The sequence below is a fragment of the Giraffa tippelskirchi genome, chromosome 5 (assembly GCF_054371585.1).
Source record: "Giraffa tippelskirchi isolate mGirTip1 chromosome 5, T2T-mGirTip1v1.2.pri, whole genome shotgun sequence".
Lineage (NCBI taxonomy): Eukaryota > Metazoa > Chordata > Mammalia > Artiodactyla > Giraffidae > Giraffa > Giraffa tippelskirchi.
The window spans coordinates 87,829,221-87,842,442 of record NC_137279.1 but is presented as its reverse complement, the minus strand read 5'-3'; the positions used below and the strand labels follow the sequence as shown (position 1 = coordinate 87,842,442).

General features: G+C 42.7%; 1 protein-coding gene across 2 annotated transcripts; it reads right to left on the bottom strand.

The window, feature by feature from the left end:
* Positions 1–11,530: 11,530 nt before the first annotated feature.
* TSTD1 (thiosulfate sulfurtransferase like domain containing 1) lies at positions 11,531–13,006 on the bottom strand. 2 transcript variants are annotated; one of them, XM_081485131.1, is made up of 4 exons: positions 12,883–13,006; positions 12,533–12,655; positions 11,851–12,013; positions 11,531–11,725 (listed from the first exon to the last, which is right to left on the bottom strand). In XM_081485131.1, exons 1-4 carry the CDS (start codon positions 12,956–12,958, stop codon positions 11,674–11,676), a joined length of 414 nt encoding a protein of 137 aa, XP_081341257.1. In that variant the 5' UTR covers positions 12,959–13,006; the 3' UTR covers positions 11,531–11,673. The 2 variants fall into 2 exon arrangements, with proteins under 2 accessions (XP_081341257.1, XP_081341258.1); XM_081485132.1 differs by lacking the exon at positions 12,533–12,655.
* Positions 13,007–13,222: the final 216 nt, after the last annotated feature.

Here is a 13,222-nt window from a genome sequence, read left to right as displayed (position 1 = left end):
TTGTGTCTCTTGGGTTCTACAGCTCGGGCTCAGTAGTAGTGGTGCATGGACTTAAGTTGCTCTGCAGCACGTGGCATCCTCCCAGACCAGTTATTGAAACCATGTCCCCTGAATTGGCAGGCGAATTCTCATCCACTGTACCACCAGTTCAGTTCACTTCAGTTTCTCAGTCATGTCCGACACTTTGCAACCCCATGGACCACAGCACGCCAGGCTTCCCTGTCCATCACCAACTCCCAGAGTCCACCCAAACCCATGTCCATTGAGTCGGTGATGCCATCCAGCCATCTCATCCTCTGTCATCCCCTTCTCCTCCTGCCCTCAATCTTTCCCAGTATCAGGGTCTTTTCAAATGAGTCAGCACTTTGCATCAGGTGGCCAAAGTACTGGAGTGTCAGCTCAACATCAGTCCTTCCAATGAACACCCAGGACTGATCTCCTTTAGGATGGACTGGTTTGATCTCCTTGTAGTCCAAGGGACTCTCAAGAGTCTTCTCCAACACCACAGTTCAAAAGCATCAATTCTTTGGCGCTCAGCTTTCTTTATAGTCCAACTCTCACAACCATACATGACCACTGGAAAAACCATAGCCTTGACTAGGTGGACGTTTGTTGACAAAGTAATGTCTCTGCTTTTTAACATGCTGTCTAGGTTGGTCATAAGTTTCCTTCCAAGGAGTAAGCATCTTTTAATTTCATGGCTGCAATCACCATCTGCATTGATTTTGGAGCCCAGAAAAATAAAGTCAGCCACTATTTCCACTGTTTCCCCATCTATTTGCCATGAACTAATGGGACCAGATGCCATGATCTTAGTTTTCTGAATGTTGAGCTGTAAGCCAACTTTTTCACTCTCCTCTTTCACTTTCATCAAGAGGCTCTTTAGTTCTTCTTCACTTTCTGCCATAAGGGTGGTGTCACCTGCATACCTGAGGTTATTGATACTTCTCCCAGCAATCTTGATTCCCGCTTGTGCTTCCTCCAGCCCAGTGTTTCTCATGATGTACTCTGCATATAAGTTAAATAAGCAGGGTGACAATATACAGCCTTGAGGTACTCCTTTTCCTATTTGGAACCAGTCTGTTGTTCCATGTCCAGTTCTAACTGTTGCTTCCTGACCTGCAAACAGGTTTCTCAAGAGGCATATCAGGTGGTCTAGTATTCCCATCTGTTTCAGAATTTTCCACAGTTTATTGTGATCCACACAGTCAAAGGTTTTGGCATAGTCAATAAAGCAGAAATAAATGTTTTTCTGGAACTCTCTTGCTTTTTCGATGATCCAGCAGATGTTGGCAATTTGATCCCTGGTGCCTCTGCCTTTTCTAAAACCAGCTTGAACATCTGGATGTTCACAGTTCACGTATTGCCAAAGCCTGGCTTGCAGAATTTTGAGCGTTACTTTACTAGCGTGTGAAATGAGTGCGGTTGTGTGGTAGTTTGAGCATTGTTTGGCATTGCCCTTCTTTGGGATTGGAATGAAAACTGAACTTTTCCAGTCCTGTGGCCGCTGCTGAGTTTTCCAAATTTGCTGGCATATTGAGTATAGCAGTTTCACAGCATCTTTTAGGATTTGAAATAGCTCAACTGGAATTCCATCACCTCCACTAGCTTTGTTCGTAGTGATGCTTCCTAAGGCCCACTTGACTTCACATTACAGAATGTCTGGCTCTAGGTGAGTGTGAGTGATCACACCATCGTGAAGATCTTTTTTGTACAGTTCTTCTGTGTATTCTTGCTACCTCTTCTTAATATCTTCTGCTTCTGTTAGGTCCACACCATTTCTGTCCTTTATTGAGACTATCTTTGCATGAAATGTTACCTTGGTATCTCTAATTTTCTTGAAGAGATCTCTAGTCTTTCCCATTCTATTGTTTTCCTCTATTTCTTTGCACTGATGGCTGAGGAAGGCTTTCTTATCTCTCCTTGCTATTCTTTGAAACTCTGCATTCAAATAGGTATATCTTTCCTTTTCTTCTTTGCTTTTTGCTTCTCTTCTTTTCAGAGCTATTTGTAAGGCTTCCTCAGACAGCCATTTTGCTTTTTTGCATTTCTTTTTCTTGGGGGTGGTCTTGATTCCTGTCTCCTGTACAGTGTCACAAACCTCTGCCCATAGTTCATCAGGCACTCTGTCTATCAGATCTAGTCCCTTAAATCTATTTCTCATTTCCACTGTATAGTCATAAGGGATTTGATTTAGGTCATGCCTGAATGGTCTAGTGGTTTTCCCCATTTTCTTCAATTTAAGTCTGAATTTGGCAATAAGGAGTTCATGATCTGAGCCACAGTCAGCTCCCAGTCTTGTTTTTGCTGACTGTATAGAGCTTCTCCATCTTTGGCTGCAAAGAATATAATCAATCTGATTTCGGTGTTGACCATCTGGTGATGTCCACGTGTAGAGCCTTCTCTTGTGTTGTTGGAAGTGAGTGTTTGCTATACGACCAGTGCGTTCTCTTGGCAAAACTCTATTAGCCTTTGCCTTGCTTCATTCTGTACTCCAAGGCCAAATTTGCCTGTTACTCCAGGTGTCTCTTGACTTCCTACTTTTGCATTCCAGTCCCCTATAATGAAAAGGACATCTTTTTTGGGTGTTAATTCTAGCAGGTCTTGTAGGTCTTCATAGAACCATTCAACTTCAGCTTCTTCTGTGTTACCACCAGAGAAGTCCCAAATAATTTGATATTCACCAGGTTCTTTTTCCCATAAATTGATGAAATAAATAATAAATTTTAAAGTTTTGTTATCATTAACATTTATTTTCTGTAGTCTTTTAAGAAAAAATAGATTTTGTAAACTTCAGATTGGTGAGCTTATTTGCAAAGTGGAAAATCCTGGAAGGAAATATTAAATATAAATCTTGATCCTGTCATCCAGTATATTAGCAGTTGAACCTGAATCTGTATTATATGCCAGTTTCATAAGCATGCTGTCTCTGACCCAGTTCAATAAGTTTTTTAAAAAATATGGAACAAAGACAGAGTTGAAAACAGGATCCTTAAGTGACCTCTTTCCAAGCTGGCAGAATACACTGAATAGCACTCTAGCTACTGATATTTCCAGAGGTTCCTGTTGAAAAATGCTATGCTTCTGTCACATATTGATTGTATAGATACCTTACATTTTATAATTGATCTTGTTAGTCATTTTGCTTTAATCTCTAGGAAGAGCAAGCCCAAATTTGCAATCCAAATACAAATATTGACATGCATTCCTCATTTCTTCTGACTTTATCCTGACTTCATCTGACTTATTTAATTTTCTCTTTGCCCTGAGATTTCCTTCCCCTTCTATCCGTTTTGGAATGTAGGGTTTTCCATACATACAAAGATACTGTAGTGATGCTGTGATGTGCTATTCAGACTCCCATTCAGAAGTGAAGGATGATTTCCCCAGTTGTTGGCCTCTTTGGGAACTACTTCCACCTGAGAGTCACACAAAGGTGTGCCCCCTTCCCAGGGTGGTGGTGGTGGTTTAGTCTTGCCCAGCTCTTTCAACCCAATGGACTGTAGCCCGCCAGACTCCTCTGTCCATGGGATTTCCCAGGCAAGAATACTGGAGTGGGTTGCCATTTCTTTTTCCAGGGCATCTTCCCAACCCAGCGATGGAACCCAGGTCTCCTGCATAGCAAGTGGATTCTTTACCAACTGAGCTACCAAGAAAGCCTCTTCCCAGGGCAACCTATATCTAATCTCAATCCTGTATATTGTTCCTGGGTCACCTTGAAAGAAGTTTCAATAGAGTAGTGGAATAGGCAATAAAACCTGTATGGAGTAGGCTGAGGAGAGAATGTAAACTGAGAAAATATAGACTATGACCACAGACAGTTCAAGAGAGATTTTGCTGAGAAGAGCAGCAGAAAAAAGAAGCGGCAGCTGGAAGGGTGCTGGATGAAGGCAGAGTAGGTATTTTGTTTACATGGAAAGGATTGTTTGCTAATGGCAATGGTCCAGTAGAAAGAAATGCTTATGAAAGAGGGGGTAGTTGCAGTACTATGTTCTTGAGGAGGGAGGAGATGGAATCCACAACCTGAGGCTCAAAAAGAGAGCAGAGACAACCACTATGACTAGCAGGAAGTGTATGGTACCATTGGAACATTTGTAGCGGGAAGATGATAAAAATTCAGTCTAACTTTTGTTCTCTGGAGTATGAGGTAAAATCATTAGCTAAAAGTACAGAGGAAAAAGGAAGGTTTAGGAGATTGAAGAGTGGGGAGTAGTAGACACAGAAACTGTACATACTAGGGAAGTGTATTAGGACTGGTGAGCAGTAACAAGTGTCTACAAGATATTTTAGACTTAAATTTCAAGAGAGACCAGCCAAGCTGGTGTGACTTTTACTCCAGCTCTTTGACTATAGAAAAACAGTAAGTGGTTAGTTGGATATGACCATAGTTGGGATTTTCCTAAACAAATGGATAGAGAAAGCATCAAGGATGTTAAAGTGGTATTTAAGGGAGTGGCAGTTTACTTAATTCTGTGTTTTTCCAGGGTTTTTTGGGTTTTTGTTTGTTTTTGCTAATATAAGCAAATATAAACATATATGCATATTATTTTACTTTTACTTTATTAATTATCTTACTTTTTTTTCTTTTACACAAAAGATAGCATACATTTTTTTTCACCTGACAATATGTCTTGGAGAATGCACTTCTCAAATGAATTGTTTCCTCATTCTTTTTTACATTTGCATAGTATTCTATTTGTAAGCTTCCCTGGTGGCTCAGACAGTAAAGAATCTGCTGAAATGCAGGAGACCCGGGTTTGATCCCTGGGTTGGGAAGATCCCCTGAAGAAATAGCAACCCACTCCAGTATTCTTGCTTGGAGAATCCCATGGAAAGAGGAGTTTGGCAGGCCCCAGTCCATGGGGTCACAAAGAATCGGACACGACTGAGAGACTAACACTTTACACTTCTAAGGGCTCTTTATACAGTCCAGGAGTTAGCCCTTTGTGTATGCTATGACTTGAATTTTCCCCTTACTTTGTCTTTTGACTTGTGTGATGTTTGTTTGTTTGGGGGGCTCTTTTCCTTTTGTTTTGCATTTTGTTTTTCTTTTTGGCTGTGACACACAGCATGCAGGATCTGTTACCAGACGAGGGAGGGAAACTGCGCCCCTTGCAGTCGACTAATAGGGAAGTCCCTATTTGTTTTTGTTTTTGCCACCCATAAGCTTGCTTGTTTTGCATTGTTTTTTATCAGTCTTTTATTTCATGGGTTCTAAATTTTGACTCAGAGATCTTCCTCACTTTTATTTATTGCAATTTGTTTTCTTATAATGAAAACCTTTACTATGTATTCTCTCAGCAACTATCATATACACAGTACAGTATTATTAACTAAGAGTCACCATGCTGTACACTACATTCCCATCACTTTTTTTAAATTAATTTTTTTTGGAATAGAGTTGTTTTAAAATGTTGTGTTAGTTTCTGCTGTGCAGCCAAGTGAATCAGCTATCTATATACCTATATCCTCTCTTTTTCAGATTTCCTTCCCATTTAGGTCACCAGAGAGCATTGAATAGTGTTCTGTGCTATAAGTAGGTTCTCATTAGTTGTCTGTTTTATACATAGTAGTGTATATGTGTCAATCCTGATCTCCCAGTTCATCCCACCTCCCTCTCTCCCCTTGGTATCCATACATTTGTTCTCTACACCTGTGTCTCTATTTTCTGCTTTGCAGATAAGTTCATCTGTACCATTTTTCTAGATTCCACATATAAGTGATATTCTATGATTTTTTTCTTTCTGCCTTACTTCACTCTGTATAACAGTCTCTAGGTCCATCCACATCTCCACAAATGGCACAATTTCATTCCTTTTTTTATGGCTGAGTAATATTCCATTGTATATATGTGCCACATCTTTATTCATTCCTCTGTTGATGGACATTAGGTTACTTCCACGTCCTGACTATTGTAAAGTGTTGCAATGAACATTGAGGTTCCTCACTTTTAGATAATGAAATAATTCTTCTTGATAGTTTCCGTTTTTACTTAAATTTTTGATCAATTTGAAACTTACCTTGGTATAGATTGTGCAGTTTGGAACCCATCTATTTAATTGCAAACAACCACCTTATTATATATTGTAATAGCTGGTAGAACTTGCTCCCGCTCATGTTTTTTTTTTTTTTTCCTGGCAATTCTTAATTTCAGCTAAACTGATACATTTATGGAGTTGAGTCTTCCTATCCGAGAACCTTCTGTTTTTTCTTTCATACAGGTCTTCTTTTACGGTTTTCGTTTTCTTCAATATGTTTTGAATTTTCTTTGTAAGTTTAGTCCCAATTATGCAGAATAATGATGATAATAATAGCCACACATGGGGTCAACTGGATTAGGAGGAAAATAAGGGCATGAGGAAACTAATAGTGAAACTGAGGTAAGGTCAATTAATTGGAGGACTTAACAGGTTGAGGAATATGATTAGGACTGGAAAAACTAAGGGAATGAATGAGCTGGAAGGACTTCCCACTGGGAAATACTATCAAGTCTAGGTTCTTTAGACTCTCAACTTCCTGACTCCTACTCTCCTTAGAGTCTTCAGCTATTTAACTGATATTTTCTTTTAACTTAAAAAATTTGCTTTCCTATAGTCCATTTCTTGTGTCTAGTTGTACTTAGTGTTTTCTTCTTTGGTTAATATGAATTCTAGGAGACATGGCCTATTATTACCATGTAAACATTAACTGAAATGAAGCTGGTGTAGTTGTAATAACAGCAGATAAAATAGACTTTAAGGTAGAAAGCATCATCAGAGCTAAAGAAGGATGTAATAAGAAAAGGATCCATTCCAGAGGAAGCGTAGCAATTCTAAATCTGGAACATCTGATAACATCATCTCCAAATATATAAATAAAAATGCCAGAAAAAAGAGAGAAAAGACAAATCCCAATCATGATGAAAGATTTAAACATATCTCTGTAAGTAGCTAATAGAATAAGCAGGCAAAAAAAGAAAAATCAGCAGAGCTATAGATTTGAACAAAATAATTAATAAACTGGAACTGATATATTAATATATAGAACACTGCACCTCAAAACTGTAAAATATATCTTTTCAAGTGTTCATGGAACATATGCAAAAATCAACCATACACTTGGCTATAAAGCAAGTTTCAACATGGTTTAAATGATTCAAATCTCAGTATATGTTTTCTGAGCAGAAGCAGTGGTTAAATGAGTATGTAAAAACTCATCAAGCTGCACATTTATGTTATCTGACTCTTGCATTATACTAAAAAAAAAAACACTTTTCCACTGCCAGTCATAAATTCCCTTCCATCAAGTTTCAGTTATATCTATGCTATTTTATTTACTTTCTTGTGTTTACTCATACATACATCTCTAAATCTACACATTTTGAATGGCAGGCACTTTTCATATGTTTACATGTTATTCCAGTAAACTTTCAGAACCATCCAAACAGATAAGTCGTTTAACCCCCATTTTATAGATAAGGAAAGTGAGAATTGGAAAGGAACTTGCAGTGACCACTAAGGAGTGCTGAGTCAGAACTGGAACTTAGAACTCTGATTCATGGCCTGGGTTCTTTACATAACATGCTGTAATACCATTCAGGAGTATTCTTCCCAACTTTCTCCCCTTGTATTTCCCTCCCTGGATTATTAAACACCTCAGTCAAAGTTCAGCATCTCTTGAGTACCTGCTTTATGCAGTTCTGGTTTCATTGTTGGCCATACAGAAATGAAATAAACAGTCCCTCCCCTTAAAAAGCTCAGTCCAGGACTTCCCTGGTGGTCCAGTGGTTAGGAGTCCATCTGTCAAAGCAAGGGACATAGTTTCCATCTCTGGTCCAGGAAGACTCCACATGCCTCAAGGCAACTAAGCCTGTGCACCACAACTCCTGAACTTGTGAGCCCTCGAGACCGTGCTCTGCGATAAGAGAAGCCACCGCAATGAGAAGCCCATGCACCACAATAAGAAAGTAGCCTCTGCTCACCCCAACTAGAAAAAGCCTGCACGCAGCAACAAAGACCCAGCACAGCCAAAAATAAATCAATTAAAGAAAAAAAAAAAAGAGCTAGGCCCAAGAGGAAGAACCACATAAATGATAATACAGTGTGATAAGTGCTACATAGAAGTGTGTACCTTCTCCACCATTCTTCTGTTCCCTCTAACCTTCATGAATCAGTTACTTAATTTTATCGGGTTATTTTTCTTCCTTTTCCTTCAGTTTAAAAGCCCTCTGGATGAAGATAGCAAGCATCCTGCCAAATACATTCTTCTAATTTTTGTGAAATTCATAGTGGCACAGAAGAGGCTGGAAGCTTCCCAAACAGGGTAAATGGTGAGAAGAGGCCAGGGTCAGAAGGGAGGAGGACCTACTTAGGCCACTAAAGAAACTAGCCTGATGGGAGCTGGCACTGAAAGACGTGTTTGAAAAGTCAGGGTGATGCCAGATCCAGACTAAAGACTGCTTGGAATGCCAGGTCAAGACACATGCTTGAGCCACTAGGCAACAAGGACATATTGTAAATGATCAACTCTGACTGATAAGATTAAAATGTTACTTTAAGGTTGCTCAGGCAGCAACGTTTCAGAAAGACTGAAATTAGGAGATTCTGAAAGTTGGAAGGCTAGTTAGTAAAGCTCTGAGAACTTGAATCCCACGCGGTGGAGACAGGGAAACGAAAGCCAATTCCTACCTTTGAGGAATTCATAATCAACTGAGAGAGAAACAACCAAAATGTAATGCAATAGATATGATGACTCACTCAACACAAACCTAGGGTAGATAAAGTATGATGAGAGAGAGGAGTCTGATATAGCATGGGGAGAGAGAAGGCAAGGGAATGACAGAGAGCTGGCACACTCCAGCTCTTCAGCCTCACCTGCTGACATAGTCAGCTATGAGGAAAGGGAAAGAGAGCATTAAAGGGCAAGGTAATCGGTTGGCACAGCCCAACAAGATTATGACCCACACAGTTAATGATGGGGAAAGAGGAATGTTCTCTTAACAATGATCAAGCCAGAGGGCATGGTCAGGTAGTGGGTCAGCTCAGTTTACTTCCAGGATTCTCTCTAACCCTCATCAGCTGAACTGAAGAAAGCAAGTATTGTAGGCTGGCAGGCCAGGAAGGAAGCTAGAAAATTAGTTTAGGTGACGAAGATACAAAATGGTTGCCTAAAAAGAGATTAAGGATAGAATTGACTGGTCCCAGAGAAATTTTGGAGATTTCAGTGTTCTATATCTTGGTTAGGATGCTTGCTTCAAGTAAGTGTACAACTGTCAAAACTTAATGAAGGGAACACTTAAGAACACTGCATTTTAGGGAATCCCGGGGCAATCCAGTGGTTGGGACTCCATGCTTCCACTGCAGAGAGCACAGTTTGGATCCCTAGTTGGGAAGTTAAAATCCCACATGCCATGCCAAAAAAAAAAAAGGCATTTTATTGTAGGTAAATTATGCTTCACTAAAAAAGAAATGTTATAATCAAATTATAAAATTTGAGGAAGGATAAAAGAAGACTCAACAGTTGAGACTCAACAAGGGAAATTTGGGACTTCCCTGGTAGTCTAGTGGTTGAGAGTCTGCCTGCCAATGCAGGGGACACGGGTTTTATACCTGGGCCGGGAAGATCCCAGGCTTCCCAGATGACACTAGTGGTAAAGAACCCACCTGCTAATGCAGGAGATATAAGAGACGCAGGGTCTATCCCTGGGTTGGGAAGATCCCCTTGAAGAGGGCACAGCAACCCACTCCAGTATTCTTGCCTGGAGAATCCCCATGGACAGAAGACCCTGGTGGGCTACAGCCCATGGGGTCGCAAAGAGTCGGACATGACTGAGGCGGCTTAGCACACATGCATGCTGGGAAGATCCCACATGCCAAAGGGCAACTGCGCCCACATGATGCAATTACCAAAACTTGAGCACTCTAGAGCCGGTGCTCTGCAACAAGAGAAGCCACCACCAAGAAAAGCCCAAACACCACAAAAAGAGTAGCCCCTGCTCACTGCAACTAAAGAAAGCCCCTGGAAAGCAATGAAGACCCAGCATAGCCAAAAATAAATACACAAAATTTTTTTTAAAAGAGGGAAATTAAAGCCCAGGAAAAATTTCCCAACCAGTCTGAGAGCCAAAGGAATTTTGGTATTTGAGGAAAGAGTAACTGACATCTATTATTTGCCAGACCCTAGACTAGACTCTTTCACATATTTCAAGTTTATCTCCAAACCCAACAATGTCCAGCTAAACTCAGTATTGTGACTAGTCCAGAGAGAGAATGAAATAGGTTTGTGAAAGGAAGTGGAGAGTTCAGATGAATGGAAGATTTTATACAGTGTGCAGTGTAGATTGTGAGGTAAAAGATGTATAAGGGCTGGGTACAGTCCCAAAGGCAGAAGGAGGAAAGGAAAAGGTGAGAGAAAGGCAAGGAATATAGGAAATGCCTCCAAGGAATTTCTTCAGAAACTTGAAAAATCAGAAAACTGGGTCCATCTCTGACTCAACCTTCTCTTCCACAAACTAAGGAGTAAAATTTTTTATAATCAGATTTAACAAGTCAGAATTCAGGGACTTCTCTGGTGGTTCAGTGGCTAAGACTCCTGGCTCCCAATGCAGGGGGTCTGGGTTTGATCCTTGGTTAGGGAACTAGATCCCACATGTACCAATTAAGAGTTTGCATGCTTCAACTAAAGATCCTATATGCCTCAATGAAGATTCAATACAACCAAATAAATTAATTAAAAAAAAAAACTCTGACATTGAAATATTTAATAGGTCTGGAAGGATACGCATTAAACCATGAAACATAACAGAGGGAAATTACATACCTACTGTATAGTGTTGCATTTTGCCTCAGTGAGTATGTGCTGTTTCTTTCTGTTTTTCTTTTAAACCAATTAAATTTTGTTAAATCTACTGTGAGATCAAGAAACTATGCTGGTAAAAACTCAGACCTCTTTCTGGTGGCACAGGAGGAGCTCCTCATACCTGTGATCTATGCTTGGGATTAGGGGTGGCATCCAGTCCTTCACCCAACTGCCTGGGAGAACCATTTCATTTCCTCAACCCAGTGACAAAGTCTGAGGGAAGTGAGGTTGGGGCTGGGGACCTGAAGACCTAGAGCAAGGATACACAAACTTTCTATAAAGGACTAGATACTTCAAAGAACATATAGTTTCTGTTGCAACTATTCTCCTATTTTGGCACAGAAGTAGTTACAGACAATGTGTAAACAAAAGGTCATGGTAGCAAGACCAAGTAGGGCCATAGTTTACTGACCTCTGGTCTAGTTCTGGCTCCTGACTGCATATTAGAATTACTTGAGGGCCTTGTAAAACCAGGTTCCATCAAATCTGAGATGAGGCCCACGTTTGTTTGTTTTTTTTTGCTACTAGGTGATTCTGGATTATAGTCTTTCAGCAAACATCTGGGTGTTTTGGTTTTGGTGTTCGTTGAGGGGCAGATGAATGCTGGTAGAAGAAGGACCTAGGGCTGAATTGAAGTCTAGGTTATGATTAGAACTGTTTGCAATCCACCTGACAAATTAAGTGCTTCCAATACTTTGATTAAATGCTCTTTATTTGCTGCTTTTCATGCACAGCGCTATAAGGAGTTGCTCAACCCAACAAGTCAGCCCTTTCATCACTCTTAGTTAAGGCGGCCACTGGCGGCGGAGAGGGAGCATTCAGTAAGCCACCTTCTACCTAACCTTCTTTCTGGAGCCATTCTCTATAGGCTCCTTCATAGTTCCGAGCCCTGTGAAGAAAAATAGGGGTGAGGGAAGGACAGAGCCAAGGAGGCAGCCCCGAGTCATCACCGCACCCCTTCACCCCCTCACTCCCCACCACCCCCCCAGTTACCAAGCCACACCACCCCGATACCCTTTGTATCCAAGGCTCTGGGCCAACTGCGTGGCCTGCAAGCCCCGCTTGCCCATCTGACAGAAGAAAATGAGATTCTCTTCTTCCAGCTTTGGCTTCTCAGCGCAGTACAAAGCCTTGAAAGCAGCTGGCTCCATCTGCAGGGCGCTTTCCAACTCTGACACTGGGAGGAGGAGTCGAGAGGATACAATGGAGAGCCGGCAGTTGGGCAATCTCAGGTTCAGTGGTTGGGTCTGGAAGGACCGGTCCTGTGGTCGAACAAATCTCCAAGGGGCCCCAAAACAACACATGGTGACAACTGCTCCCCCCCGCCCCCACCCACTTCAAGGACAGGCTACATCCTACCTGCACAGGAAGTCAGCCTGAATGGAAGCCACTTGCCTAGTTTGTGAGGAGGCGCGGGCAAACTCAGGCATCCAGCTTTGGGGAGGTCAAGCGTGTGAATCTGGCCTGCCCCTTTCTCATTGCCTGTTACCCCCTCAAGGTGGAAGGGCCAGTTCCGCTGCCAGGATCCGCCTCCCATCAACCCTTCTTAAGGGAAGTCTAGGGGGCGGGAGCCAGAGGAATACGGGACCCCTGTAACCAATGCCTTCCCACACCATCCTAAATGAGGTCCTATTGGCTAAGACCCTCCTAAACTGTCTCCAATCCACCACCAGGGCTTCCCCCCTCAATCCCGTACCCGGGATGTTGAGAGCCCCAGGGATGGTTCCAGCCGCCGCCTCCTCCCGGGATCTCACGTCAAAGAGCCGGGCCCGGCCGGAGGCCAGGAGAGAACGGAGTTCAGGGAGCGAGACCGTAGGCTCTGAGGAAGGGGCACGCGAGCCTTAAGGGAAGCAGGACTGCCGCCCGCTCGCCTGCCGCGGGGCCCCCCTCACCTGGCAGCGCCCCAACCTGGCGAGGGATGCGTGAGGACCCCTCCGCCACTCCCCTTCGTGCCTCCCTCTGCGTACACCTCCACCGGGGGCGTTCCGAGAGCTCCTAAGGCCACAGGCGGGCCTAAACCGGATCCCAGGTCTCCCCTGCAGGTACCTCCAGCCATGGTGCGCACCGCAAATGTGAGTTTCAGGAACTTGGCCCCGGCCCGCCCCCTGAGAGCGGACAGCATCTCCCCCGCCTTCCCGAAGCTGCCGCGGAGCTGAGACCGACCGGAACCGGAAGCAAAGGCACCGCCTCCCGCACAGCCCCCCCCCCACCACCTGTTCCCGGTGCTCCTAACACACTCGCTAGAGAAACCTTCGCGATTGCGGGCGTGGACGGCGAACGACATATAGGCTTGGCCCAAGTAGTAGACTCACTGTCGTAACCATAGGAGCTCCGATACCCCACCCAACCTTGACCCAACCCTTACTGGTCAAAGCAGTGTGTTCCC

Coding starts and splice junctions, on each gene's coding strand:
- TSTD1 (XM_081485131.1), bottom strand. CDS start 12,958: ATGCTGTCCGCTCTCAGGGGGCGGGCCGGGGCCAAGTTCCTGAAACTC. Junction 12,014..12,532: donor TGGGGCTCTCAACATCCCGG/GTACGGGATTGA, acceptor TCCTCCTCCCAG/TGTCAGAGTTGGAAAGCGCC. Junction 11,726..11,850: donor CAGAGCCTTGGATACAAAGG/GTATCGGGGTGG, acceptor TTTTCTTCACAG/GGCTCGGAACTATGAAGGAG.